General features: G+C 49.6%; 2 protein-coding genes across 3 annotated transcripts; one reads left to right on the top strand and one right to left on the bottom strand.

Moving 5' to 3' along the window:
• The first annotated feature begins 2,257 nt into the window (after positions 1 to 2,257).
• On the top strand, positions 2,258 to 6,617 carry grm3 (glutamate receptor, metabotropic 3). The gene is given in 12 exon segments (XM_062460806.1): positions 2,258 to 2,262; positions 2,350 to 2,390; positions 2,393 to 2,575; positions 2,578 to 2,589; positions 2,971 to 3,160; positions 3,282 to 3,432; positions 3,434 to 3,466; positions 3,468 to 3,587; positions 3,784 to 3,977; positions 4,122 to 4,254; positions 5,466 to 5,643; positions 6,041 to 6,617. Coding segments are annotated over 12 exon segments (1,317 nt in total). The 3' UTR covers positions 6,118 to 6,617.
• A 3,359-nt stretch (positions 6,618 to 9,976) lies between these two features.
• Positions 9,977 to 20,163, bottom strand: elapor2a (endosome-lysosome associated apoptosis and autophagy regulator family member 2a). Of its 2 annotated transcripts, XM_062461718.1 has the most exons (22): positions 19,880 to 20,163; positions 18,027 to 18,147; positions 16,648 to 16,837; positions 16,380 to 16,527; positions 16,070 to 16,159; positions 15,835 to 15,940; positions 15,559 to 15,711; positions 15,072 to 15,160; positions 14,739 to 14,919; positions 14,493 to 14,621; positions 14,245 to 14,335; positions 13,923 to 14,025; positions 13,675 to 13,812; positions 13,320 to 13,583; positions 12,950 to 13,123; positions 12,678 to 12,858; positions 12,460 to 12,556; positions 12,227 to 12,328; positions 11,415 to 11,541; positions 11,136 to 11,314; positions 10,816 to 10,987; positions 9,977 to 10,703 (listed from the first exon to the last, which is right to left on the bottom strand). In XM_062461718.1, the coding sequence occupies exons 1-22, from the start codon at positions 19,973 to 19,975 to the stop codon at positions 10,635 to 10,637; spliced, it is 3,000 nt and encodes a 999-aa protein (XP_062317702.1). In that variant the 5' UTR covers positions 19,976 to 20,163; the 3' UTR covers positions 9,977 to 10,634. The 2 variants fall into 2 exon arrangements, with proteins under 2 accessions (XP_062317702.1, XP_062317701.1); XM_062461717.1 differs by lacking the exon at positions 9,977 to 10,703 and having other exon boundaries at positions 10,716 to 10,987.
• Between the last annotated feature and the right edge of the window lie 7,525 nt (positions 20,164 to 27,688).

Genomic DNA, 27,688 nt, shown 5'->3' with positions numbered 1-27,688 from the left:
GTAGCAGATCCTATGATATTCCAACATGACCTCTCTCCCTCCTCCAAGTGAACCACAGCACACAATGTCGTCCAATTTTCCCAAACAGGAAGCAAGGAGATGTCAGGGATTCCTTTAACCTGAGTACAGAGTGGACCTGAGGACCCATCAATCATTCTAGCTGGAGCTATGACAGAGCGCTGCGTGAACGAACATGGCTCTTTCGGACGAATGGAAGAGAGTCAGTCAAGCCCCAAAACCTGCCTGTCTCAGCTCTGTAGCATCTTCACAACAACGGCCTTCACCTACCTCAACTTGCAGTGTCATCCACTTGCTGGATGAGGGCTTGTGATTCATCAGCAAAGGCTGAAGTTTGCTCAAGGGATACATATTGCACCTGTCTCTTGGGTATGGCTGCTAGATGGAATCATAAAATGTAACAGCGCCCTCTAGGGAAACACGGTAAAACGATACATCTAGCGTGATCGTACGGTATGTAATTATCTGCTTAATTAGCCCAAGCAGCACATGTCTAGTGTATTAAAGGCAGCAGTTATAATAATATTGTGATAGTGTGTCGGTTCATTTATGGGTGTTGCTGTGTTCTATGCAGGATTGCATGATAAGGAATTTGCATTAACCCTGAGTCTAAAGATATTATCCCCTCATCATAAATGATCCTTATTGAAATCATATCAATTCAAGTGTCAGTGAAGCATTAACCATCAAGCCCATTCATAACAGTCTGTAAGCTGGTCTCCTGGTGGAACCCTGAAAAAGATGGAGCAGTGAGGAGAGCGTGAGAGACAGTGTGAGAGAGGAGAGAAGATAGAGAGTTACGCTGTCTTTGTGATTTATGGATTTCATAAGCCTTAACCCCTGTCCTGTCTGGCAACCCATTATTCTCTCTGCTCATTGAGTCCTCACCACAATTTCAAAGCTTTAGTCCCTGTCAGCGTTAAAAACACTCACATACACGCACAAACACACACACGCTAAGAAATACACGCACAAACACACACACGCTAAGAAATACACACACTAACAAGCAAATGCAGTCCCTGTCAGTGTTATAAACATTCGTACACACACACACCTTTATTCACTGCACCAATACAAATGCTCACATACGTACACACATACGGCTTTAGTTCCTGTCTCATTCACAGACATAAACATGCATACACACACACACAAACACACACACACACAGCTTCAGTCCTGTCAGCGCTCTGTTCCGTCAGAGCTGTGTATAATTGTGCGCTTCAATCAGTTGTACCTCAGGACCTGATGAAGGCATCCCTCCTACACACACACACATACACACACACACAGAAAACACCCCAAACATAGTCCCACACAGTCGGTAATATTCAAACACTGTCTGACATCCATCCACTGACTGAGTGAATCGTGAGTCCCCCTATCTCTCTGATTAGATTCCATCCTGGTTCGAGAGGAATATCAAGAGTGATCCATTCTGTTGTCTTACTGAGAAGAGTCCAGTTTGACGGCTTACACTCAACTATGGCTGGAATGCCTTGCTGCACTCTGACACGCTCTGGGAAACCAGTGTTCTAAACGATCTTCTTAAGAGCCAGGACAGAGCGTGTTCAGCTAAGTGTCAGCCACGGACGAGAGAAAACAGGAGCATTGTCTTGGCAGGCTGTGGAACAACAACTTCTGTCAGAAACAGCAGTGGTAAACATTAGCTCTCCATCAACAGCATCTAGTCTGAGAGAGCCAAGGCGTGGAGAGGCCTAAGTGTTGAAGTGTCCTTTTTATGACTTGAATTATAATTGCTTTGATACCAGTCGAAGCATTTTCTTTCCACTTTTATCATCTGTTTTATTCGCGTCCTCGGGGTGGGTTGTGATAATGTTATAAAGATGAGATTACAGAGCCATTAGGAGAAATTTGCCCCCCGCAAACTCATATGAGGGGTCCAGATGCTGGCTAGCCCTGAGGGAAGGTCTGGAGACTGGAACCTATGTGTGTGAGAGAGAGAGAGAGAGAGAGAGAGAGAGAGAGAGAGAGAGAGAGAGAGAGAGAGAGAGAGACAGACAGACAGACAGACAGACAGAGAGAGAGAGAGAGAGAGAGAGAGAGAGAGAGAGAGAGAGAGAGAGAGAGAGAGAGAGAGAGAGAGAGAGAGAGAGAGAGAGAGATAGGATGGTCATTGAACCCAGAGCGGAAACCTTTATGGTGTCTCCTTCAACACAGGCGGTGTTGCCCCCCAGTCATGGAAGCGCTGGTAATGTCCTCACGCTTTACCGAAATGATGTAGGGATGTCAATGAGGCGTTGCTAAAATGAAACATGTCTCCTCTCCTCACCCCACCCCCCTCCAACCCCCTCCTTTCCCGAGCAGCTCCCTTCTCCCCCCGGGCAGTGAGGCGGTGGTGAAGTTTGACCCAACGGTGACGGGATAGGCCGCTACAACATCTTCAGCTACCAGCACTCCGGCGATCGCTACGGCTACGTGCCGGTCGGGGAGTGGGCGGAGACTCTGAGCCTGAGCAGCGATCTGATTCGATGGCCCCGGGAGGTAGTCCCCACCTCGCAGTGCAGCGACCCGTGTGCTCGCAACGAGATGAAGAGATGCAGGCGGGTGAGGAGGAAGAGGAGGCCTGGCACACAGCAGAACAGTGTGTGTAGTTTTTGCAACTGATCATTTAATCACTCTCTCTTTCTCTCTCTCCCTCTCTCTCCCTTTCACTCCCTCTCTCTCTCTTTCTCTCTCTTTCTCTCTCCCTCTCCCTCTCTCTCCCTCTCCCTCTCTCTCTCCCACTCTCTCTCTCTCTCTCTCTCTCTCCCTCCTTCCCTCTCTCTCTCTCTCTCTCTCTTTTTCACCTCCTCTCTCTCTCTCCCTCTCTCTCTCTCTCTCTCTCTTTCTCCCTCTCTCTCTCTCCCTCTCTCTCTCTTTCCCCCACTCTCTCTCTCTCCCTCTCTCTACCTCTCTGTCTCTCCACCTCTCCCTCTCTCCCTCCAGGGGAGTACTGCTGTTGGATCTGCACGGCCTGTGAGCCTCATGAGTTCCTGGCGGACGAGTTCACCTGCTCCCCGTGCGCACCAGGCCAGTGGCCAAACGACGACCTCACTTCCTGTTATGACCTGCCCGAGGACTACATCATGTGGGAAGACGCCTGGGCCATCGGGCCAATCAGCATCGCCTGCGTGGGGTGAGTGGCTGCGATTGGAGGAGGCTGACCAGAGGATGACCTGTCGTGGAATCTGAGAGCGATGTTGAGAATGGGAAACGCTGAGGGTGTCCTTACTTTGTGGTTTGTTTTCGTGCGCCAGGTTCATGTGCACGGCTCTGGTCTTCTGGGTGTTTGTGCGCCACAACGACACGCCCCTGGTCAAGGCCTCAGGCAGGGAGTTGTGTTACATCCTGCTGCTGGGAGTGTTTCTGTCCTACGCCCTGACCTTCTTGTTCCTGGCCAAACCCTCCCCCCGCCATCTGCGCCCTGCGACGCCTCGGCCTCAGGGACCTCGTTTGCCGTCTGCTACTCCGCCCTGCTCACCAAGACCAATCGAATCGCCCGGATCTTCAGCGGGGTGAAGGATGGGGCCACCAGGCCGCGCTTCATAAGCCCCTCCTCTCAGGTCAGCCAGCTGTTAATCAAACGTCAGACGGAGAAATGACTGGGGTGGGGTAGATTCCCTTTTCTCTTTTATTTCTCTAACCCTATCTCTATCTATCCATCTATCTCTCCCTCCCTCTCTTTCTCTCTCCCTTTCTTTCTCTTTCGCTCCCTCCCTCCCTCTCTCTCTCTCTGTCTGTCTGTCTGTCTCTCTCCAGGTGTTTATCTGTCTCAGTCTGATCTCTGTCCAGCTGGTCATGGTCTCAGTGTGGCTGCTGCTGGAGGTTCCTGGCACCAGACGCTTCACGTTACCAGAGCGACGGCAGACCGTCATCCTCAAGTGCAACGTGCGCGACTCCAGCATGCTGCTGTCGCTCGGATACGACGTGCTCCTGGTCATCCTGTGTACTGTGTAGGTGCAGCAGAGGTGGTCCAGTGGACTGCGCCTGTGTTAGCAGGAGTCCCACTAGTGACTTGGCAACATGCATGAGCTCCTAGAGCCGAAGCCCGGTGGGGAGCTGTGTGGGCGGGTCGTTGACAGCCTGTCTCTGTCTAGGTACGCTTTCAAGACCAGGAAGTGCCCAGAGAACTTCAACGAGGCCAAGTTCATCGGATTCACCATGTACACCACCTGCATCATCTGGCTGGCCTTCCTTCCTATCTTCTACGTCACGTCTAGTGACTACAGGGTACGGGTACACACACACACACACACTTTTTGTTGAAACTCACCGCTGCTTTTGGCTTTGCCGTGATCCCGGATTGCTGCAGTGGCACGGGGGCAGACAGCGTCAGTTGTTGAGGTGTACACGCCCATTCTGTACATGCTAATCCAGCTAGCTACAGTCCCAGCTCTGCCGCAGTCACTGACAGACAGACCTCCTGTCAGATATCCCGTCAAACTGTCTGGATCGACAGAGGGAGCAGCCAGGCAGCACTGGGATTGTCAGTCGGGTTTTTTAGGGCTAAGCTCAGCTACGCAGGGGCATGAAAGAGTGCTGATGCCAGCCTGTTTATCTGATCCTTGAACATTAATACATTTACAAGGGAAAAGAGACTTCACACACACACACACACACACACATATACATAGTATTACTGCATACACATACTTTGTAGTGGAAAATTCCCTGGCCTTGGCAATCTTCCTTTATGATTAGTCAGGTTGTGGGAAACTTCAATACACAAATCCACGTGCAGACACACGTGCTTTGCCGGCTGTTTATGCATGGGGGGGGCTGGGCTTGGTGGGTGGTGGGAGGGAGGGAGGGAGGGAGGGAGGGAGGGAGGGAGGGAGGGAGGGAGCGAGCGAGCGAGCGAGCGCGTATGGCAGGGACGTGTCTCCCTGTGGGCCACCAGCCATCGCTGCCTGACCAGTGATCAATGAAGAGAAGGAAGTCTTTAAGTCTTTCGTTTCTCTTGTCTTTCCTACAGTGCTTTTTTCTGTTTGGCCAGCTAATATTTTAATAGTATAATAAATCACAGTGAGGGTTTCTATTGAGGAACTGTAGAGTTTGGCCAGTAAGCTACAAGGTCTCTGTTGATGAAGTGGTATATCGACCAGGGCTTTAATTGATCTCCCATACCACAGTCTCACTGTTGTAGGTTCATAGTCAGGGTCCTAATGTAAAGGCAAATGATGAATGTCGCTTATACAAACAAGACTGGTTTAATCTTATCACAGGGAACATGAGGATTTCATGTGGGCTTCTATCTATATCTACAATAATGATGGATTCGGTCAGAAGCCCCATTGATCCTCAAGTGAGAGGGAGAGGGGGGAATATTTGAACTTGGCAACCTCTTTATCTTCTGTCAAGTGCTTTACCCCCGCGCTAACACTGAGTTCTACCCATCTCCCAGTGTGCAGGCGTGATGGTCCTGTGTTGTGTTCCTCCAGGTGCAGACCACCACCATGTGCATCTCAGTGAGCCTGAGTGGCTTTGTGGTCCTTGGCTGCATGTTTGCTCCCAAGGTCCACATCATCATGTTCCAACCGCAGAAGAACGTGACCAGCCACAGACTCAACCTCAACCGCTTCAGCGTCAGCGGTCCCGCCACCACCTACGCTTCACATGGTACGCATGGTCAACCTGCGGTCAGAGACACGCCCCACTGAGCTGTTGGGTTCACAAAGGTTTATGTAAGAGCTCTTACCTACGCTGTGTTTGTGTTCCACGTTGAACCGTGTCGACTTATCCTCCCTGTGTTATCCTGCCTTTACCTGTTTTCTCTCCTTCTCTCTCCCTCTCTCTCTCTGCTTACCTCTCTCTCCCTCTTTCTGTCTCTCCCCCTCTCTCTCCCTCCCTCCTGTCTCTCCCCTCCCTCCCTTTTCTCTCTCCTGTCTCTCCCCTCTCTCCCATCTCTCCCCTCTCTCCTGTCTCTCTCCCATCTCTCCCCTCTCTCCTGTCTCTCCCCTCCCTCCTTTTTCTCTCTCCCTCTCTCTCCCTCCCTCCTGTCTCTCTCTCTCCTCAGCTTCAGTGAGTGCCAACTATGTTCCCACCGTGTGTAACGGGAGAGAGATCGTCGACTCCACCACTTCCTCTCTGTGACAGCCCCTCCCTCTTCACTGTCCAACCCCACGAGTCTAACCTGCGACTGTTAGCCAATCCGCACACATTGTGCTGCCCGCCCTTCCTCTTATCCCCCCCCCCCACACTCCTCCCTCCCACACACACACACACCTCTGCCCATCCTCTCCACCCCTCCCCATGGAGTAGATCTGTACCGTTTGACCGTCTGTAGAAAGTGTGTATCTATTGATCAAAGTTATTTTCTAGGGATGTAAATACATGGAATCTACGTTGTTGTAAGTAGAGAAACAAAAGAACAAACAAAAAAAAAGAATATTTCTAGGAGGAAATTTTTGGAGCCTTTGTTTTTGATAGCTTTGTTATGACACTGTGTACATAAACAGAAGCTGTGTCTTGTTAGGAGGGTGATTTGGGTATGAAGCACTAGGGGCCCTGCCCACCTCACCTGCAATATCCCACAGACTTTTTATTCTCGTGCATTTTTGTAGGTCTCATTGTAATAATCGATTCAGTATGCATTTCTATGTCGTATCTGTATATTTGTATATAATACTACTGATGGTTCAAACAGCACAATGTTGACAGTATTGTGTAACCTTAATAGAATGAGTGTGGACGACTCCTACTTGGCGAGGTGCATAGCATAGAAGTAGAATAAATAGAACAGACATGCAAAGCTCCAAAATCCATGAGTCATCAACATAATGTGGAAGCACATTCGAGTCTGTCTTTCATGTGGACCAGGAAGAGCGGTGCTGTGCTCAGACAGGTGTGGTCAGGCATCTGCTCATGGAGCACTCTAAATGATGACCCAACATGCCCTCTTTGCCACACATCTTTAACAGAAATGTCCATTCTTTTCATTTTAATCCTAAAGCGTTCTGTAGCGCCCTTCATCTTAATGGCCATTAGTCCCAGGCTTGTGTTCACCAAAGCAAAAATTGTCTAATAATCGCTGATGCTAATTTTTTTGACCACTACAAAGGTTACTTCCTTAGACCATAACAGCATTACAACTACGATCCTACAGTTATCTCAGTGACAAATAACAATTTTATATTTCTGATCTGAATTGTGCCATTCACGTCAGAATGTCAAGATATATTATATGTTGTCATGAACTGTTTGCTTTGTTGAACACATGACTCATGTGTGTCTTTAAACCTATCTCAGCGCATCCTGTGGTCATGTGATGATGTTTTTATTATGGCTATGTGCCTTAGCGTGTCTCTGCTAGTTTTAGGCTCCTGGTGGACGCTACCCATCTGGACAGACCTACAGACAGCTCACCATCCCCCCAAATCGCTATGGAAACCATCTAGGGGTAGAGCTTTGACCTGACCCTAGGTCAAAAAGCAACATCAACCTACGGCGAGTGTTAAGTGTTTACCTGAGAGAAGCTGCATCTTAATAGTCTGAAGTTGCGGATTTTGCTCATCGCCTCTTCTTCACCTGCACAGACAGTTTAAAGGAGAGGAGGAGGAAACTATTGAGACGCAGCCTTAGAGCAAGTCATTTACATGTCAGTGTTTGGTGTTGGTGTTGTTGCGAGGGACCGACCATGCAGCAGCTGGCGATAGCAGGGCTCAGAGTCGCTGGCACAGAGCATCAGAGAGCTCCGCGTCAGCTGCTGGTGATGCCACCACAGCGGGAGGGTATTAGCACAAAACCTCCGCAACATTAGAGAAGCATGTCAGTTCCTTGAAGGCTCCAAATATGCGCGACTCCCTCTCTCACTCTGGAAAGGGAGACAAGCAGAAGGATGGGGATATGAAAATAAATAATAAATCGCGTTCCTTTCATGTCGAACGGGGAGTGTTTTAAACCGCCGTGTTTGTTTGAAATAGCCTACGTCTTTTGAGACAATGGCGCGCTGCCCCTCGAGTCAGCGCACGGCCAAGTTGCACATGTCCCCGCAAAACTGCGCCAAACAGGCAAAGACTGACCAAGATGGAGAGGAAGAAAATAAAACAGGTGGGGGAGGGAGGGAGGAGGATTGGGGGGGGGGGTAGAAGAAGAGAGACAAGAGAGGAGACAGAGGGAGTTTGCGGTATGGATCGAGAGCAAACGTTCACGTACGGCGGGCTGGTGTGCTGGGAGAGAGCTGCAGCAGAGGGGAGCAGGTTTATGTAAAGCACTCCCACAGCCTACAAGTCACAGCTGAAAACATCCCAGAGATTGGGAGGGCTTTGTTGCCTCTAGGCTTATCCATTCACTCCCCCGGCCCTGCTCCCACAAGGCGCCTCCCGCATGCCGGGTTGCCACGGACAACCGCTACCACATCTGCTCCGGGAATGTCTATTGTTGTTGTGGTGCAGGGGTGAGGAGGGAGGATGGGAGAAGAGGTTAGAAGGGATGGAGGGAGAAGGGGTGAGTGGGGATGAAGGGATGGAGGGAGAGGGGCGGGGGATGCAGATTGGAGTTGGCTCAGATGGAGGGGACTTTGCAGAGTTGTCCCCTTTCCTCTGCCCCAAGCCCTCCACTCGCAAATAGAGCACTTAACCTTAATTCTCCTCTCACTCAGTCCAGTCACCTATCTTGGACTTCCCTCTGGTATGGTTTCCTAGTTTCTCTCTCCCTCCCTCTCTCTCTCCCTCTTTCCGTGTTCTTTGGAACTTGTTGCTGTGTTTGGCTGAGCCAAGACCACTTAAGCCAGGCCAGAAAACCCAAAGCCCCTTCCAACATACATACCCCCACACACACTGATCTGGGAGCCCCCTGCATATCTCTCTCTCTCACACACACGCCAACAATTTGGCCTCATAACAGCAGATGTCTGAAAGAGGGGAGGTGGAGAAGGAGACTGTGCATGGAAACAGTGGAGAACAGAAAATAGGTGACGGACTGAAGGTGCTGGAGAGATAGGTAGGGAGTAAAGTAGAATAAGTAGTTTATGTGACATGAACTAGGAGCCAAAAACGCCATCTTTGTAATGGAACTGGTACTTACTACCATTACCTCGGCTCTGACATACTTCTCTGATGGGATGGCTTGGCGAGTGATGCATACGCTCATGATTGTCTCATTTAACCATCCAATAGAAACGCATTAGGCCCATCCGAGATGTTGCCAGGTCTGCTGTGTTGACAGAAATTCTCCGTCCTCGATATCCCGCAAGAGGGCAACGGGGACGGTCTCATTCTGCAAGGTAGAGGTACTCACCAGACTAGAACATGTGACAAAGACCAAACCTCTCCGTGGTTCAATCAAAGGGTCGCGTTGAACTCTGGGAGGCGGCCAATCACAAAGCAATAGTGCCGTGCTCATGATGCGTGCAATAACGAGGACACATTGACATCTTAATAAACAATAACAAGTGAACAGCCGCTGTTGTCTGCTGAATCTGTGTGTCTGCACTCCCTAATGTCCCCTAACCCATATGTCCTCTTTACTCAGAACAGTGGTTCAGGTAATGGGCAATGGGAAAGAGAGATAGAGGTTAGCAGGGGGAAGAGACAGAGAAATCTGCTAAGATGAGTGAGGGGGCAGTATGACAGTACAACTGTTCAGTGTTGGCCGGTAAAGGATGCCACAGTCCATGAGCTCTCCAAGCGAGGATGGTTCCCCCATTAAACTATTGGGAGCCTTTCCCCTGCTAGGGTAGCACAGACAGATGTGTTTGTGTGTGCGAGAAAGTATATTGTCAAGGAGAGAAAGATGAAAAGAAAATGGATGGGCAAAGGGGAGATAGGAGCGAAAGAGAAAAGGAGGAACAGGTAGGAGATGGGTGGAGTTGGAGCAGTATGGAAACGTGTGCACCGTTGCCCTCTAGAGGTGAATCCGGTGACACGCACCTGGGTAGATCTTTCAGCACGGATTCCAGTGTAACAGGCCTGCGGAACCCGAGCAGCGGAGAAGAATGAGACGGACGCGAGCATACAGAAAACCAATCATTTATTTCTTCGTCTCCGACAGTTCTACAGTCAGAACCACAGTCCCTCAGACTGTGCTATTCAGCATCTCCGTTCCCGATTCAAGTAACAGATACAGGAGCACACTTCCCATCACCATCCGCTTCAACAACCCAAAGTTCCAATAAAGACACATAATAGGAGTGACGTCCACATTCGAGGGGTGTGTGTTTGTTTGTGTGCGTGTGTGTGTGCGTGTCAAAGATATAGGGATACATAAGCATATAAAAGGGCAAAACACCTGAGTGAATCTAAGTATGGCTGATAACTGGTATGGAATAGAGCTCTAACGATCCCAAACAGGTGGTGCACCTGAGCGTCTACACACCATGTCTCAGATGAGACCAGCACACAGTCACCAGCCAAACGGCACAACGCCACCACACACCCCCCCCCACAGCCCCCCCCCCACACCCCCCCCCCACACCCCCCCCACACACACACACACAGCGTCAGGGAGATGCTGCGGTACACACTCAGAGACACGTCCTGAGCGCGCGTGTGTGTGCGCGTGTTCCATTTCCGTCCGCTCAGTCCGGGGCGATATGTCGAAAGAGTCTCCGCCGTGGTTCAGATGTCATTCACTTGTGCTTCCCTCGCTCGCTGACTATCCCCTCCCCCTCTCTACCCCCACACCAAGCCTTGTGACTTCGACGAGCTCAGCTGGACGTTCTCGTATGGATCTCCGTTTCTCTGAGGGGACACACGCGCGCACACATCAAAACACACCCAACCCGTGAGCGAAAGACTTCAAAACTGTAACTCGGTCACCAGACGGAGCCCAACACCCTTCTGAACCCCTCACCTTGGACGCCATCGCTTTGAGTTTGCCCATCAGGGTGGGTTTGGAGTAGACCACCTCGTCCTCCATCTCCCCCTCGTTCTCCTCACCCTCCATCACGGCACAGCTGTCGGCACAGGGCAGCTCGCACTCCTTATTGGCTGACATCACCAGGCGGGAGTACTTGTACTCCAACCTGTCACAGGGAGACAATCAGCCGAATGAACGGAGGGACGAGCTGATCCAGGAAAGAAGGAGAGAAGGAAGGAGTGAAGGAAGGACAGAAGGAGTGAAGGAAGGAAGGATAGTGCTGAATCACTGCGTGACTGCGCGGATGAGAACACCTCTTGTTTTTCTTCCAGAAGAAGCACGTGACAGAGATGAGCAGCGCGGCAGAGAAGGCTCCCAGCCCCGCCCCCAGACGGATCCAGAAGTCCATGCTCTCACACGGCCAACTCTTCTTGTCAGGCAGGGACACGCCCCCCACACACAGCTTGGGTTCGGTCCACATATACAGCAGGTCCTGGGGAGTCGCACACACAGAACCGTGTTAGGTCATCATTATTATATTAAGTGTAGCTTAAAGGAATAGTTCAGTGATTGAGCTCCTCACACACACACACCTGTTGTCCTCCCTTGCAGGCGCCATCTATCTGGTGGTAGTCTGCCTCGGTGCAGCGAGGACACGCCCCTGAGCTCTCCCACAGGAAGTGAAACGTGCAGCCGTCGCACGTCCCCGCCGGACAGTGACTGCAACACAAACACGACGCCCGGTCACTCCACCTGGACGCGGCTGCTACAGACACAGACACCGTCCACGTCAACAGATGTCATAAAACGCCCCCCCCCCCCCCCCCCCGTTTTCCTTCCGCCAGCTCCCTGCCGTGTGAGGACGTAGCTACGTCGCCGGGGGTAGAACGGACGTCCCCTCCCAGACGTGTGTGATCAAGACGGATCTTCAGCGACCCCTCACCCTCCCTCGTCTCCTCCTTCCGTCTGAACACAGACACTTGTTGCGAGGGAGAGGAGGGAAGCTGGGACGCGCTCATCATCGTTAGCGCTAATGTGATCTGCCATGGGGGGGGAAGGGGGGTGATTCTTAGCCGACAGCCGACCCTAATGCCGTCTGACAGACTCCCTCCTGTGTGTTTTAGCCCCTCCCCCACACCCATCAAACCACCGCAGGGGGGGGGGGCTCAAGAGTTCATGCTGATTAAAGTCTGCAGCTCGTCTCCTGTCTCTAACTTGGGTTGGGATGGAGTCAGTGTTGCTCTCCTACACTGTCTGGGGGCTCCTCTGAGCTGGAGGCGGCGAAAAGGGGGGCTGGGGGAATGGGGGAGGGGGGAGGGGGGATACATGGTCAAACTGTTTGATAGTGACCGTCAGGCCAGGGAAGGGAGGGGGGGCGAGAACAGACAAGACAGACAGAAGGTACCTAGGCACCACGAGCTCTCCTTGCGTGCTCTTCGTGGGGCTACAGCGAAGCGTCAACACCACGCTACGGCCCGCATCACATGACGAGGTGGCCTCCAGGGAACTGGCCGGGAGAAACGCACCACATGGGCGGGAGAGGGGGAAGACAAAAGGACAAACACATCAGTGTCGAGGGGAATCCGGACCTGGGGGAGGAAGCATCTGCAGTGTGGCGCCCATGCAGCAGGCACCCACCGGTAGAAGAAGTTGACGTCGGGGACGTTGCTGGAGGTCTGAGGGAACAACTCTGGACGCGCTCTCACTCTCCCCAGGGTACTCTCCACTGTAGCCCCTATAGGAACAACACGCACACACTGGCATGGGTCCATCTGTCTGTCTGTGTCTGCGTCTGCGTCTGCGTCTGTGTGCGTGTGTGTGTCTGTCTGTGTGTGTGTGCGCCTCCATTTACCAACCTAGGAAAGTGTCTGCTAGACTGATGGACTGGGAGGAGAGAGCTGTGTTCAAGCCCCTCCCACTGGCGGGGATGATCGTTGATTGGCAGATGAAAGTCTTCACGGCATTGGCTTGTTCGCCTATCTGGTACTCAGGGCCGGATATGTCCGTCACGTTGTCGGTACACACAGCCCTCCCGCCCTGAGGGGAGGAGGCAAGGGGTGGGAACAGAGCAGGGAGGCAAGGGGGTGCACCGGTGTGTGTATGTGTGTGTGTGTGTGTGTGTGTGTACCTCTCCCCCACACAGGCTGATGTTGAACAGGTGGTAGAACTTGGTTCCTTTGGAGGTGAAGCTGGGTCCGACCATGGTGGTTGCCACGGGAGCCAGGGAGCTGTAGTCAAAACTCCGAGTCACGTTGCCGTCCGAGTGGGAGAACAGACAGTCGCTGTAGCACACGCGGTGCTCCTGCACGCACACACACAGGTTAGCACTAAGCAATCAAGTTCAAATGATTCCTACAGAACAATAGAGCACACACACAGTTTACCACAAAGCAATTACGTTAAAACAATTCCTACAAAATAGCACACGTGCGCGCAGGTTAGCATTACACAATCAACTTAACAATTCCTACAGAACAATAGCACACACACACACACACCTTGTTGCTCTTGCTGGCTGGTCCGCAGGGCTTACAAGCCCCGATCCCGGGGGCAGAGTGGGGGATGAGGTGTGTGTTGAGGGGGCACTCGGTACACTGGCTGGTGTGTGTGTCGATGTAGTGCCCCAGGGGGCAGGGCACACACAGGGAGCTGGAGGGCAGGGCGCTGAGGGCACACGCCCGGCACTCGGACGCCACTCCGTCCAGTGCGTTGCTCACCAAGATGGAGTAGATACGCACCTGGTCGTTGACATGGTGACGCTCCTGGAGGGGGGGGGGGGGGGGGGGGGGCTGAGTCGCATCACTGTCCTCTCTCTGTGTGTGTGCGTGCGTGCGTGTGTGTGTGTGCGCTCACCTCATAGGGGTGGTTGGTCCTCTGGAAGGCCCAGGTGTACGAGACGGAGGCGTTCCTGGTCATGACGTGCGTGTACGACTGCTTCTCTTTGTTGCCCTCCCACGATTCCACCACGGTCGTCGCCTTCCTGTTGGCGTCCTGGGCCACAGACAGGACGTCTTCAGACAGCTTGCACGGAACACTCGCAAGACGCCTTAGTCGGCGTGTTGGAAGTGATGCGAGGCAGTGTGTTCGAAAGGAGCCCTCACCATCATGAAGTAGAGCTCGCAGTCTGCCTGGCACACCATGTCGAACACGAAGGTGATGCGTCCAAACTCGGACCCCGAACCCTCCGCCATCGACGTAGGGAGTCTGGAGAAGAGAGAGACAAGACCCGGGTTAGATAACCCCCAGACGAGAGGAGGGAGAGATGGACAGAGGGGGGAGACAGAGACAGAGTGAGACAGAGAAAGGGAGAGAGATATATGTAGAGAGATGGACAGAGAGATATATATATATATATATCTAGAGAGAGAGAGAGCAAGAGCAAGAGAGAGAGAGCGAGAGAGAAAGGGGGGGGTTGACACTCACTTGAATCCTGGAACGTGGATGTTGAGGATGAGATAATCGTTATCGGAGCCCCCTGCCCCATTGTGGATGTGATCCCCTGCCACCTCCCACCCTGAGACAGAGGACACACACAAACACCGCTAGAAAGCACAAAAACAAGTCCGGCTTCACGGTTGCCCTGAAACTTGCTTGTGTCCGCCGGGTGAAAAGACTGACTGTTGTCCGGCAGACGGCGCCCTCTAGCGTTGGAGGGCGGGAGCTGCACCCACCGTTCATGCTGTCACACTTGGTGTTGCCCACGTTGAAGCAGGAGGTCTTCATGTTGGCTGGGAGGACGTTCCACCACTTGTACTGGTATCCCAAAGCAGGCTCAGTACCAGCTGGACAGGGCTTGCAAGCTGGGGAGAGGGAGGAAGAGATCTGTAGTACATCGATCAAATGTTTAAAGCCAAGCACCCAACCGAAACATGTTGGGACGGCGTGAGGAAGGAGAGCGCTTGTGGTGCTGTCGTCACCTTTGACCCCATCGGAGTAGGTCCCGGGGGGGCAGGGCGAACACGTGGCTGTGTCGTTGTTATAGAAACCAGGGTTGCAGGGGGGGCAGGGCTCCCGTTTACCGCTAGGGGGCAGCGGCGTGGCTCCGTCCACACCCTCCAGACAGATCTGAGGCTTGATCCACTTATAGATGACCTGGGTCTGCACACACGCACACAGAGCCGGAATGGAGGGGTTAGGACCCAGCAGAGCCAAGATGGTGGACCGAGGAGGACAGGACAGGACATGGAACCCATCCGGACGTGGAAACAAGATGGGGGTGGCGGGGGGAGGGGGCTGTAGGAGGGTCTCACCTTGCCCTCACTGTCACAGGGGGTGTGGATCTGGAAGTAATCCTTGACGGAGCAGGGAGGTCGGACTCGGCATTCATCAGAGCCCTCAGCTAAGGGGCAGATATCCAGCTATTAAGCATATACTGCACAGAAAAGCACTGGTGTTATTGATATGTCATTGCACAACATTGCGCGCGTGTGAGAGCCGCTGTCAAAGCAGGCTTTTCTCCCCAGCCTCCGATGTCACAGGAATGGCATCAATAATATAGTAGTCACACAACCGGTCATTTTATTCCCTGTCGGGAGCAGGAAGTCAACTTTCAAAAAGAGGAGAGGAGACCTTCTCTCAGGGGACACAGATGTGTGAAACTGGGACACAACGTACAGGATAGGATATACTGTCCTGGCTCCGTGCTGCAATGCGACTGAATATGCAGCTCCAGCCCGCCAACATTACCCAGGTGTGTGTGTGTGTGTGTGTGTGGGGGGGGGGGGGGGGGGAACCTACGGGCGTACTGAGTGGAGTTGTGGCAGGGGGTGCAGGAGCTGGCTCCTTGGCCAGAGAAGGTGTCTCGAGGGCAGGGTTCACAGGAGGACGAGCCCGGGGTCCGACTGAAAGTGCCGGGCTTACAGGGGAAACACTCGGATGTGTACGCCACACCTGAGACAGACACAGATGGACGGGGTTGTCAAAGGTCAACACCTCAGCGTGTGACACCTCACAGAGTGTGAGTGAGAGTGAGAGTGAGAGTGAGAGTGAGAGAGAGAGAGAGAGAGATCATACCTTCTATTTGGACTTGCTTCAGAAGGACAGGTTTTACTACTTTGGATCCCATTAGCATCCCTGCAGTCCTCCAGTATAGGATGTTAGTGCCGGACTTTAATTTTACCTGGGACACACACATACACAGATTATCATGCAGTTGCCTCTCCAGACACTAGAGGGTGCTAAAGTCTTTTATGAGGCTAAAGGAACACACACACACACAAACACACACAGACAGACGGACAGCTCTTACGGTGTGTGTGGCCCATTCCCCGTGGCTTGTGAGCCTGACCCTCTTTTTATCAGCTGTCTCGTCCATCTCCTGACACTGGTCATTCTGGATCTGAGAAACACCACACCGGCCTGTCAGTCACCTCAGCTCTTCATCACTGTCAGAGACAATAACCTCATTCCTCATGCACACAACTCACTCACTCCCTCCCTCAGTCTTGTTCACGTAATCAGTGAGTCCTCAGACCCATCAATCAAGAAATCCCTCCCACTCAAGATCATCTTCTTTGTGGCTGAATATTTCACAACCATTTGCGGATGCAGAGACTCACAAAGAAGTGGAACATGAGGTTGCTGTCTGGGTACTGGTACTGGAAGGAGACCTGCCCCTGCTTCTTCAGGTGGACGGCGTAGATGAGGGAGACGGTACACTCGTCCCTGTTGGACTCCAGATAGCTGCCCTGGGGGACCCACGATGAACTGGGGAACACAAGAGGGTACAGGCTGACAACAACGCTTTCTCTGGTCCCGTCTCACACACACAGACATGTGCGTAAACGGAAAACAGTTGCGCGTGCGCACACGCTCCCCTACGCTCACCTGTTGCAGGTGACACTGTCGTCCCCGTGGGGACCGTTGTCGAGGTGGGTTGCCAGGCTGCTGAAGCCCGCCGGTATGACGTCCCATTGGTCGAAGCGGACGCCGCTGCCGAGGGAGTAGCTTCCTGCGGCGCATAGGGTGCATTCCTGGGCCGTCATCTCTAGGAACTCCCCCGCCGCGCATGAGAATGCTGGGGGGGGGGGGGGAACAGACACACAGGCCAATCATATCACTGCCTCATCAATTAACACCTAAAACAATGACAGTTTCCATTCTATTCCATCCAGGCCACATTGTAGTAGGCTACGCTAATCACAGCCACGACATATGGGCTCTCCGCTCAAGTTAAGGCACGATTAGTGTTCAGATGTCTAACAGCATACAGTACACACACCCACACTTTACTTGCACAAACACACAACCCGGATGCCGCTCGTTGGTGCTCTTATTTTTCACATCCTGTTAGGGTTTTGGGGCATCTGATTGAAGATGCGTGTGTTCAAATGCATTACTGCATGACAACAATACTTAAGTTTTTGCTACATTTCCCATGTCTGCCAATGCCTTGACAAAACCTGTGACAGTTCAAATCTATCATACCCGACTGAATCCACTCACACATTCTTACCTGACACAGAAACAATAACAAGTGTGCTTATGCATTAACCATGCTTTAACCATGCTTATGCATGGTTAGAGCACAGCCAATGGACTACCAACACCTGTCTTGTGGAACAATACTATCTTCTACATCTCGGACATCTTTCTTTCCGTGTGTCAACTGCATCAACTGCATTGCCCACGCATGCCAGGGAGAAGGAAGCAGAGCCGAAAATCCAAAGAACTGGTCTGACAGCATGACTGACTGAAGCGAGCCACCAAAGGGTTAGCCTTTCATGTTATCACTTAGCATATTTTAATGAGGAGTAGAATTGGCAGAATTACAGGCATCAAAGCTCGTTGGGAACATCGCTCTTGGGGTGTCTACGATATGAAGCGTATCTTTCATCAGGGATCTGAGATTATCACTGAGGTCCGTGACGTCTGCTCAAGCTGAGATTGGGCATTTTTGGTCAACCTGAAGGAGAAGGATCTCTGGTGAAGAGCAGTTTGGGATGTTTTGAAAAGGGTGTCTTGACAGGGAAGGGTCAACCCAGTCTCCAGACATGCAGCAAAAGTGTCTGGAACAGTGTTCTTGTCTAAGGTTCATGGCCAGGGGTTGTGCTCTGTGGTTGGCTGGAAGAGAGCCAAGGAGAGCCAATCAAGCTGCGGTGGTAGGAAATTCCACACTGCTGATAAGAGGGTGTGGGAAATAAAGCTCTACTGACAGGCCCACCAACACACACTCATTCACATACCCTCAGACCCAAACAACTTACTGCATGCTGTCCCTTGGACCGGCGGAGGAAGGTCTTCACAGAATCCTGGGATTTGTGGGATTGCCACTCTCCACCGCGAGCCTGTACCGTCACACTCTGTATACTCGTAGTAGTAGTCCCCCTGTAACACACACACACACACACACAGTTAGTCTCTACCTCTCTTTCACAAAGGTCTAATCCCTTCAAAGAACACCTGGGCTCCTAGTGACTGGGATGTAGCCTACAACTGGTGCAACTACTCCAGACAAACGAAGTTATTGTAAGTCTCTTTGGGTAAACGTCTGTTAAATTACTTAAATGTAATGGAAAAGAGAGAGAGAGATTTGGCTCAGACAGACCAATAAAGAGAAACACCAGACAGAGGTCTCCACCAAAATAACTGAGTCATATCCTCCTCCTTCTATCACTCTCCACACCCGCTTCCCTGCCCTGGGTACACTCGATTGAATCGCCATGGCAATGAGAAGTGGGACAAAGACTTCTGGGTCAGTGAGGCAGGTGCGACAGGCCCCGTCCTGACTGACGATGAACAAACCTACCAGGTAGGAGAATAGCATGACCTGCCCACAGAGTCGTGTCCCTCCCGCCCTCCCCTCATAGAGGAAAGACTGTGGCCTTGTTAATCCCACATCTTCTGAAACATTCCTGTTCCGACCCTAGAGCTGGGCTAGCCAGCAGATCAGAGACGGTCGAGCCAAACCACCTTGAGTGATGCAGCAGATTGATGGTCTGGGAGAAATACGAACAGTCACTCTGATTGGTTCTTCTAGATGTTTATGTGTCACTGCAATGTAGTCACTTAAGAGCCTTGATCAATGATCTGCCCATAAATACATTATTTATGACACTGAATGTTTCCTGCTTTAAATTCATTTCCTGTATCATGTGATATACAGGATGTAGGCTACCCATGGAATGAATCTGAATATATTGACCATACTCTGTAATATCAGGCTGGATGGTCATAGGTTGTTGGGAGCATGTCTTCTGATTATGCATTTGAAACCGCTACTGTACCTATAACAGAAACACAATGGCTCAGAGTCACCCCTCTACACTGTGTAGAAGTGCCCTGTGGCTGAGCGTGACATAATAAGTTGTTGCCGGGTTATAGCTGTGGGCTGTGAGGTGCTGAGTGGAGTGGAGTGGAGGAGAGACTGGGAGAGAGGAAGGCTGAACCAGGCAGGAAACTGATAACAACTCAGCTTCAAGAGGTGCGAAAGTAAACATTAACCAGACGGATCAAGCACAACCGTTTTACACGCACATATAGCCCTAAACACGGAACCCTGTGGACGATTCCAACAGTAACCCCCATTGAACAACATAAACTAAATCTATTTCTACATATTGGTAAACAATAAGGCAGCATTTCGGTCAAAAAAACAGATCCTATCTCAGTAGGAAATTATGAATCATGATGAATCTCTGCCTATTCAAATATAATTTTGAATCAGACTTTTTACTGGAAGTAGCCTATATGCTGACATTTTGTAAGTAGCCTAACGCCAATGATGCTGACATTTCTGGATGTTTGGAAAGTTATATTAGCTGACAGCAATCAAGAAACGATCACCTGTCTGTATGGAGTTGGATGATGCACATAGGTTTCACCAAACATAAATGCAAACCGAAATCTGTCCGGAAGTATGTCGTCAATTCTTAATCGTATTTTGCCATGGTCGATGGATTAACAAGTCCATCCGCGCAGCTCCTGTGGTCTGTGTTAAAGGTTTCGTTGAAGCCGTAAAGGCAAAGCCAAAGCTTATTCTTTGAAGGCAGCCTAATAAAACCCTTGCTTTTTCAGCTGTCATATTAACATTACAAACCTAAGGGCAACCTTATCTCACCTCTGTGCATGTACGTCGTCCAATGGCCTCGACAGTCAATCGCAGCATGCCGAGGATGAGAGCGCAACTACCGATAACCCATACTAACGATAGCATATTAGGCACCGCGGACGAAAAAACGACGTCGAAGCGGCTTCTATAGAAACATTGAGTGGTTATTCACTCGTAAAGGCACATGTTTGTTAAATAAACAACACCAATCTACTCGGCTTCTAAGGCTTATTTCCCGTCTTCACCTGCTGTGATTGCTTGTAGGGACCAGGGAGTCGCTCGTGCGCGCATCTATACCGGGGATTGACGCGCCAGTGACGTTTGTCATCACATCTATTGGCCGGGGGAAATTTTCATTATCATAAAAAAAGTGTTTTGTATTTATTTTGATTGAACAAGAAAGACAACATGTAATTGTTTAGCAATACTGCATATTTACCATAAGACAAGTTGAGGTAGAATCACAATACGCAATTTAATATTATATTAGGCCTACAATTGAAATCAATTTTTGCGAATAACACATTTAAGAAAACTATACAGGATTCCTGTAAAACAGTCATTTTGTTTTGACGTGAATAGATATCATAGCCTAATTGTACATTTAAACAAACATTATGTCTATACAATAAGGCTGGCCAAAATCAACATGCATTGTCTTATAATGGCCGCTAGAGATCACTCAAGTATGGTTTTTAAAAGATCAAATGAAAAGTAGGATATTTTACATCAGTGATTCTGCTTGCTGCACACGGGCCTATGCAATTGTTTTGACCGACCTATATGAATACAAGCTATTAAATAGGACATCAAGTGTATAGGATGATTGGAGCAGGGTAGAAGTGAAGAGGTTTGTCTGACTGATCCGACTGGCACACGTGTGTGTGTTTGTGTGTATGTGTGTGTGTTTGTAACACTGTTTACATTCCCAGACAAAAGATTCATACATGTTTTATCACCGCGGTTTAATTTGTCAATTTGTGTAATGCACCCTCCACAAGGAAGCAACCATTGTGGGTGAGAAGGGGTTTGATTGGGGGATGGGGGTGAAGGTTGAATGGCAGAGAAAGAAAAAGAGAAACGGAAAGAAAGAGTGCGTGCATATTTATGTATCAGACTATTTCAGGCATAATTGAGCTTGTGAGCATAGTGTATCATATTTCAAGAACGCAAACAACCAGGGTCTATCAGTTTGTCAGTTCAGACAAATGGCTTTATCAATGAGTCATGCTGTTGTATTTTTAACCAACACAGCTATGACAACAAACCCTATCTAATGCACACCTAACCTAAATACACAAACACTACAGTACAAACTGGTTTTGTCCTGCTCATTTCTAAAAATGCATGAAATATGCATGCCTAGAGGCAGAACTAAATGAAGGACTGATAAACTGATGCTTTATGTGGTTGTATGAATATTTAAATACCAGTCACCCAAGACAGCTGACCCTGTTTCCTCCATTCTCTCTCATTCTGGGTGGAGGGATGCCGGGGATCTCTCTCTCCTGCTCTCTCTCTCTCTCTCTCTCTCTCTCTCTCTCTCTCTCTCTCTCTCTCTCTCTCTCTCTCTCTCTCTCTCCCTCTCTCTCTCTCTCTCTCTCTCTGTCTCTCTCTCTCTCTTTCTCTCTGCCTCATCCAAAGCCCATCGCATACAAAGTTTACCCGTAACCAGACCTCTCATAACCTTACGGAGCCACGCACCCACAACACTCTGGTGAACTATCTTTGTACACTAACACCAGGTCCAGGGTAAGATGTGTCCTTAAGGCAGCAGTGGTGACCTTTCAGACAACTGTATTAGTAGCTGATTCGGGGTCAGCATGTAACCAGATCCCACAGCACGAGTATGCCCCTGCACCAGTCTCCACCTGTCCAACAGGCTGGGAAGTACCTTTGCAAGGAACCAGACACCCACACACACTGGGCCAACACACGCGCTTACAAACACGCACGATACCCCTGACACATCACTCTCTCACTGAAAGCTGGCAGACAGGGAGTTTGGACGGCGGGGCACATAGAGGAGTTTGAAGGGCTGACGAAGAGCCGTATGCTCCGTTTCGCTGAGTAAGGGAGAGAGAGGAGACAAAACGAGGAATGCCAAGCAGAGCTCTGGAGAGAGCAGGACGTCTTAGGCACTTCTGAATGTTCCTTTGGGGAGGAATACATGCGGTGGAGCTGCTGTGTACTGTGTCGACTGCTTGTACAAACATGTTTATCTGTTCATGACGGGGATGTTCATCTGTTAAGAGACTAACCTCCAGTGAGAGATCTTAGCCTGCAGAGCTATCCAGCCAGAGGAGCCAGCTGGACTGATAGACGAAGAGGCGGAGAAGGCGTGAGGGCATGCTGACCTACAGACCCTTGGAGTCTAATCGAATGCCTGGAGTCGGTATGGGGTCATGGTACCACTTCTCCTGGAGCTGAAGATATAGCTGCAGGGAAATACGGGTCCTGTTGGTCACTGCAGTGTTGCCTTCAGTTCAGTTTGTCCCAGTGACCCTTTCTCTCCAGCGGTATGCATGGTCTGCCCTGCTCTGCGCTACGTCACTGTTTCAGTGGGCCGGCTGAAGTTGCGGCCGAGCCGACACCATCATTGGACAGAACCAACTCCAGACCTGACAGGACGAGTCTACAGACCCCTACTGTGGACCTGGTTCTGTCCCAGCCGGTACCGGATGTAAACAGGCCAGTGGATTACCCACACCAGAGAAGAGTCAGCTATATATCTACCCAGAGCAGAAGTGTGAATGGGATTCACCCCAGCTCTGACTGTTGTCTGAAGGAGATAGAGGAACCATGTTTCCAGGCGCCTGTGGTCCTACACAGCCCCCCTGAGCGCTCTGCACAGGAGGAGCTGGATGAGGATCTGGATGAGGATCTGGATGTGGATCTGGATCTGGATGTGGAGTTGGATCTGGGCTTTGGAGAAGAACTGGGGGTGAGGTACCCTCACATCCCCAGGCCCTCCATCATCAGACAATCCCGGGTAAGTTCTGAAGGGGTCAGATGGATTGAATTTCTAGAAAAAGTTTGGAAAAAACAAATGAGAGGAGATTTGTTTTCTATCCAGTCACGCTACCCGTGTGATGTTGTATTCTAAATAGCCACAAGGAGGTGACAGAGCCTAAACTAAATGACAGGGTCGCTCTAGCAGGCCTTGAGTCTTTGTTAACGAATCAACTTGTCTACCTTCTTACCATATACAATGAAAGCTTGACACACAAACACACACTCACAACCATGGATCATTTCACAGTATTTCAGTGTGGTTTGTCTTGAACATTGTCCCTTGCCAATTTGTGTATTGGAACAGTCACTGCCAACCCTGCTTTGCAAGGAAAGCTCTTTAGTAACTCCTGGTATTGTGTACTTGGCTGAAATGACCTCATTCTTCCTCGTCTTGGATGCTTGTGAGGCTTTGCATCTCTCAGGGAAGGCCTTGGGATTTGTCTACTAGCTGATCAATAATGTTGATTAGTGGAGACTGCTGGGAGGGAACAAGCAGAGGCATGAGATGACTGCTTTAGCATACCTGGAGCTGGCATTATTAGTGATAACAATCGAAGGCACACGTAATAACATTTTAATGTGCTTTAAAACGAGATGGGCAATCGCTCGCTGATAAAATCCAGCAACAGTAGCAGTGGGTGCACAATAACCAGTTTTCTGACTCCAGTGGCTGAATAATGTTAGTTGTTCTGGCATGTCATCAGTGTATTTTAAATGAGAATTGAGGTTTTGATACTTGTTTGGTTGCTGTCTTTTTAATGTGTTCCAGTGCCAGTATTGGGTTATATGTAATCCTAGACAGATTTCTCTAAACAGAGCGAGTCTCTCATATAATAAGGCTTAGTCTAGATTGATTGATTTGACCTACTAGACTTTGGACGTGTGTGGTGACTGGCATCTTCCCTAAGTTCCTCTGGTTGCCTCTTATGTACACCCCCTGTTCAGTTTTTAGGAGAAGAGTTGACATGGGCGTTTCTAGGTTGAGGGAGTTTGTGTGTGTGTGTGTTGTGATGATTTGGAGGGTGTGTGGTGGACCAGCATGTAAGGCGTACAAGCCTACATCCTTTGCTAGATTGTTTCTCAAGTGTCACCCTCCTAGTCATTGATATCTTTGTTAAGCCTTCAAGCAGAGCAGATGTAGCGTTGATCTCTTGACCCTTAACCTTCATCTGTATCGGTTTGTGTGTGTGTTTGTGTGACTAGTTGGGGGAGGTCTGAGTTGAACCAAGAGGAGGATGTTATAGGCCACCTGCTTTATCAGATTCAAAGGAAGTGGGGAAACCACGGCAATATTTTGGGATTCACCATGATAAATACACAAGTGCACACATGCACACACACGCACACACACACACTGATATGTCATAAAATACAGTACACTCTGTTCTCGGGGAGTTAAAACATTGGGCAGTTTCATAAACACAGTCATAAAGCAAGTCAAGGGTTTCGGCAGAGGAGGAGGACAGGTGGAGAGAGAAAAGAGAGCAAATAAGAGGGTCTGCCCCTCTCTATCTGAAAGACCAAGAGGTGCAGGACACATATTTAAAAACCATTCAGTGAGAGTAAATACATGTTAAATAACAGGTAATTTCATGATGTTGATATTTATTCCTCTAGTGGTAACATACTGATTGAATATAAAAATGAATTCATAAAAATTCAAACATGGTTCCCCCCCCGTCTTCCCCTATAACATTAAACCATGATATCCTGTTGAGTCATTGACTAAATCAGAATCAATAGCATGCGGTGGCCGGTGGGTTAACGTGTGTATTGGTGTGGGGTGACCCTGACATCCTTGTTTCGTTCCCATCAGGAATCAGAATTCCAGGAAGCAGCACCTGACAAGTGGGATTATGGAAAAACGGACGATGGAAGGTTATCAGGTAGGAAAACAACACGTGCTTCCTCTCCTGGTCTGCCTTCCTCTCTCCTCTGCTCCTACAGATCTCTGCAGCTCTCTCTCTCTCTCTCTCTCTCTCTCTCTCTCTCTCTCTCTCTCTCTCTCTCGCTCTCTCTCTCTCTCCCTCTCTCTCTCTCTGTGTCTCTACTCTCAAGAGCTATTGTCAGAGGACAGCATCACAGTCAACTTAACCTCTTTTTTTTCCAGATGCCTGTAAAAAACACACTTAGACTAAAAGGATTGTTGAATGTATTTTGTGTTACTGTAATGTTGATGTCTGACATGGAATTATATGGGTACATTTGCATAATCGTGTTCTGTCTTAATGCAATAGTGATACTGATATGCCTGCGTTTGTCACATCCTGTTTTATTGACAACTAGTGATCGCTTGTGTGTGTTTGTGTGTGTGTATGTGTGTCTGCTGGAAAGCACCTTGCCAGAATGTCTGGAAGTAGCTGAGTGCTGGCGGTTACCTTGGAGATGGGTTTCGGGGGCACATTAGGGGCGGGGCAAATTAGGACTCAACAGTGCCTGTACTGTTGTGGTTGTGTAGGGTGTGTGTTCAGTTTAGGTATAAGTGTTTTTAATGAATGTGCGCAAAGGGGGCTTGTGTGCCTGTGTGTACATGGGTGTGTGCGCGTGTGCGTGTGTTTGTGCATGTGTGTGTGCATCTATCAGGTGCCACAGGACCCAGGGGAGTGTGTGGTAACAAAGCCTGAGCATGGTTGGGTTTAGGCTGTCCCATCTGCAGTGCAGCCAAGCCTTTTGTTCTCTGGTCCCAAATGATAACGTCACAAAGGCTGGATTAACATTCTGAGGGGAGGCAAAGGGGGCATTGATTGGCTGGACATATGTATAAGTGAGGGTATATGTGTGGTGATGGAGTTGTAGTGGTGGATGAAAATGGTAGATGTTGGGGATTTGTAGTATACCATAGCAACAATCGTTTATGGTGTTTCTGATGCCCTCAACGGATCAACATCTTAAAATGGCTCTGTGTCTCACAATCAAACACACACATCTGCTAGCAGATGCGAGCCTCGGCTGTCCATGGCACATGTAGCCTCTACTTTTGGAGTGTAGGTTTGAGGTCAGGTGGTTTCAGATGCTTGTGTTAGGGTTCTTTATTTCCTCTGAGCTCTAAGAGAACAATGTGGTCTCCGTTTCCTAAACGGCAGTTTGAGAATATGAGAATATGACACACGTACACACACACACACACACACCTACATACACACACACACACACACACACTGACCTTGATTTCCCCATGTCCTGTGTGTGGGTTGTAGTGTGTGTTTTGGGAGCACCTCGCCATGTTCTTCTTCCTGTTCTCTGTGTTGGAAATCCTGCTGTTTCAGCTTATTCATATAAACACACAGACAGGCAAGCGGGTGGACGGATGGAGGGACAGACAGATAAATAGCTTTCCATTGTTCTCTCTATCTCTCTTCTGGGCTGCCTCTTTCACCTCTGACATTTCCTTGTGTCTGTATTTTCCAGCACAGTTCCTCTTCTATCTTGTCACATAGTCACACACACACGCACAGACCTACAGTCACACATGAGGACAACACACACACAGAGTTGAATCCCTTTTGATGCCACACTTTGACGAGTCTGCATGACAACCTTCATTGAAATCAGACCTCATTTTAACCTCAGTGTAGGCCTAATGGAACGGTCTTTTTCAATTCCTACTGGAAGCCATTAGGCTAAGTGAAGCATCTGTTGATGGTGCAGGTCAGTAAATCCTTGCGACAGTAGACTTGAACACTGACAGGGCCTTTATTCCAGGCTGTGACATTCAGTACTTACTGTATCAAAGGTGCACATACACACATACAGGCATGCAAATGAATGAGGCCTGTGATTTCAATATGCGTGGTCTGCGGTCCAACTTCCCTTTTCAACACATTACAATTGTTGTTGACAAGAACACATTGATAGAATCTCACAACAAAGCCATTCATTTCACTTCAAATGATCAAATGTGTCTTGCTGTACTGACTATATTTGCATTTACGTAGCCATTTAGCAGACGCTCTTATCCAGAGCGACCCCTAACCGCTCAGCCATCTGACCCCTAACTAAGGGGAACCAAAAGAGCCTCACAGAAAAATTACCTTGTAAGTCTAATATATAGATGTTTTAGGTAGGTTTGTGGTATAGCCCAGCACAAACCTGATGCAGGTGTAAATAATTGTCTTCCCAGAATGCACTGCAGAGGGAAAAACGCTTTTAGATCTATTTATGTGAGGCACCATCAATGTACCTTTAGACAGAGGGAGGGAGAGAGAAAAGGTGGAATGAAAGAGACAAGTAGTGGATGAGAAATAGAACAATGGGTGTAAACTGGATTGGTAAAAGAATGAATGAGGCTGGGTTAAACACCAAATCAACAGAAGGAGTGGAAAACAGGGATTGAAAGAGGGATGGAAGATAGAGGAAAAGAGAGATTGATCCCTGCGACAGAGGAGTCACAGAGAGAAGATATACTTTTTTGCTGTGAGTGTGTGTGTGTGTGTGTGTGCATGTGGGTGTGTGTATCTGTGTACTATTGTAATGTGAGTCATCCAGCAGTGATTGAATCAGCCAAAGTTGACATTCACCCTCATGAGCACTGGAGAAGTGGTCGAGGACAGGAGGAAGTGACACATCTTCACATTGAGAGGTGGCGGGGTACTGAGAAACAATATCTGGATGATCATATTTGAGCAGAGAGACTAGAAAGAGAGTGGCTCCAAACTTTACCACCACTAACATAGAGGCACTCACATAAACAGTCTAGACCACAATTGACATCGTTGGCCGCCTTTGTGTTCTTCAGAAACACATATGCCATCCATTAAATGAAGTATCACTGTATTGCACCAGTCATTTGTTTTCTTTTGTCCG

The sequence above is a fragment of the Osmerus eperlanus genome, chromosome 5, assembly GCF_963692335.1.
Source record: "Osmerus eperlanus chromosome 5, fOsmEpe2.1, whole genome shotgun sequence".
Classification (NCBI taxonomy): Eukaryota; Metazoa; Chordata; class Actinopteri; order Osmeriformes; family Osmeridae; genus Osmerus; species Osmerus eperlanus.
This window is presented reverse-complemented; position numbering and strand designations above follow the sequence as displayed.

Excerpts from the sequence above, each read along its gene's own strand:
- elapor2a (XM_062461717.1), bottom strand. The coding sequence starts at position 19,975 with ATGCTATCGTTAGTATGGGTTATCGGTAGTTGCGCTCTCATCCTCGGC. Across the intron at positions 14,026-14,244 it reads ATCCACGTTCCAGGATTCAA|ACTCCCTACGTCGATGGCGG; the intron begins GTGAGTGTCAAC and ends TCTCTTCTCCAG. Across the intron at positions 12,557-12,677 it reads TCTAGCAGACACTTTCCTAG|GGGCTACAGTGGAGAGTACC; the intron begins GTTGGTAAATGG and ends TTGTTCCTATAG.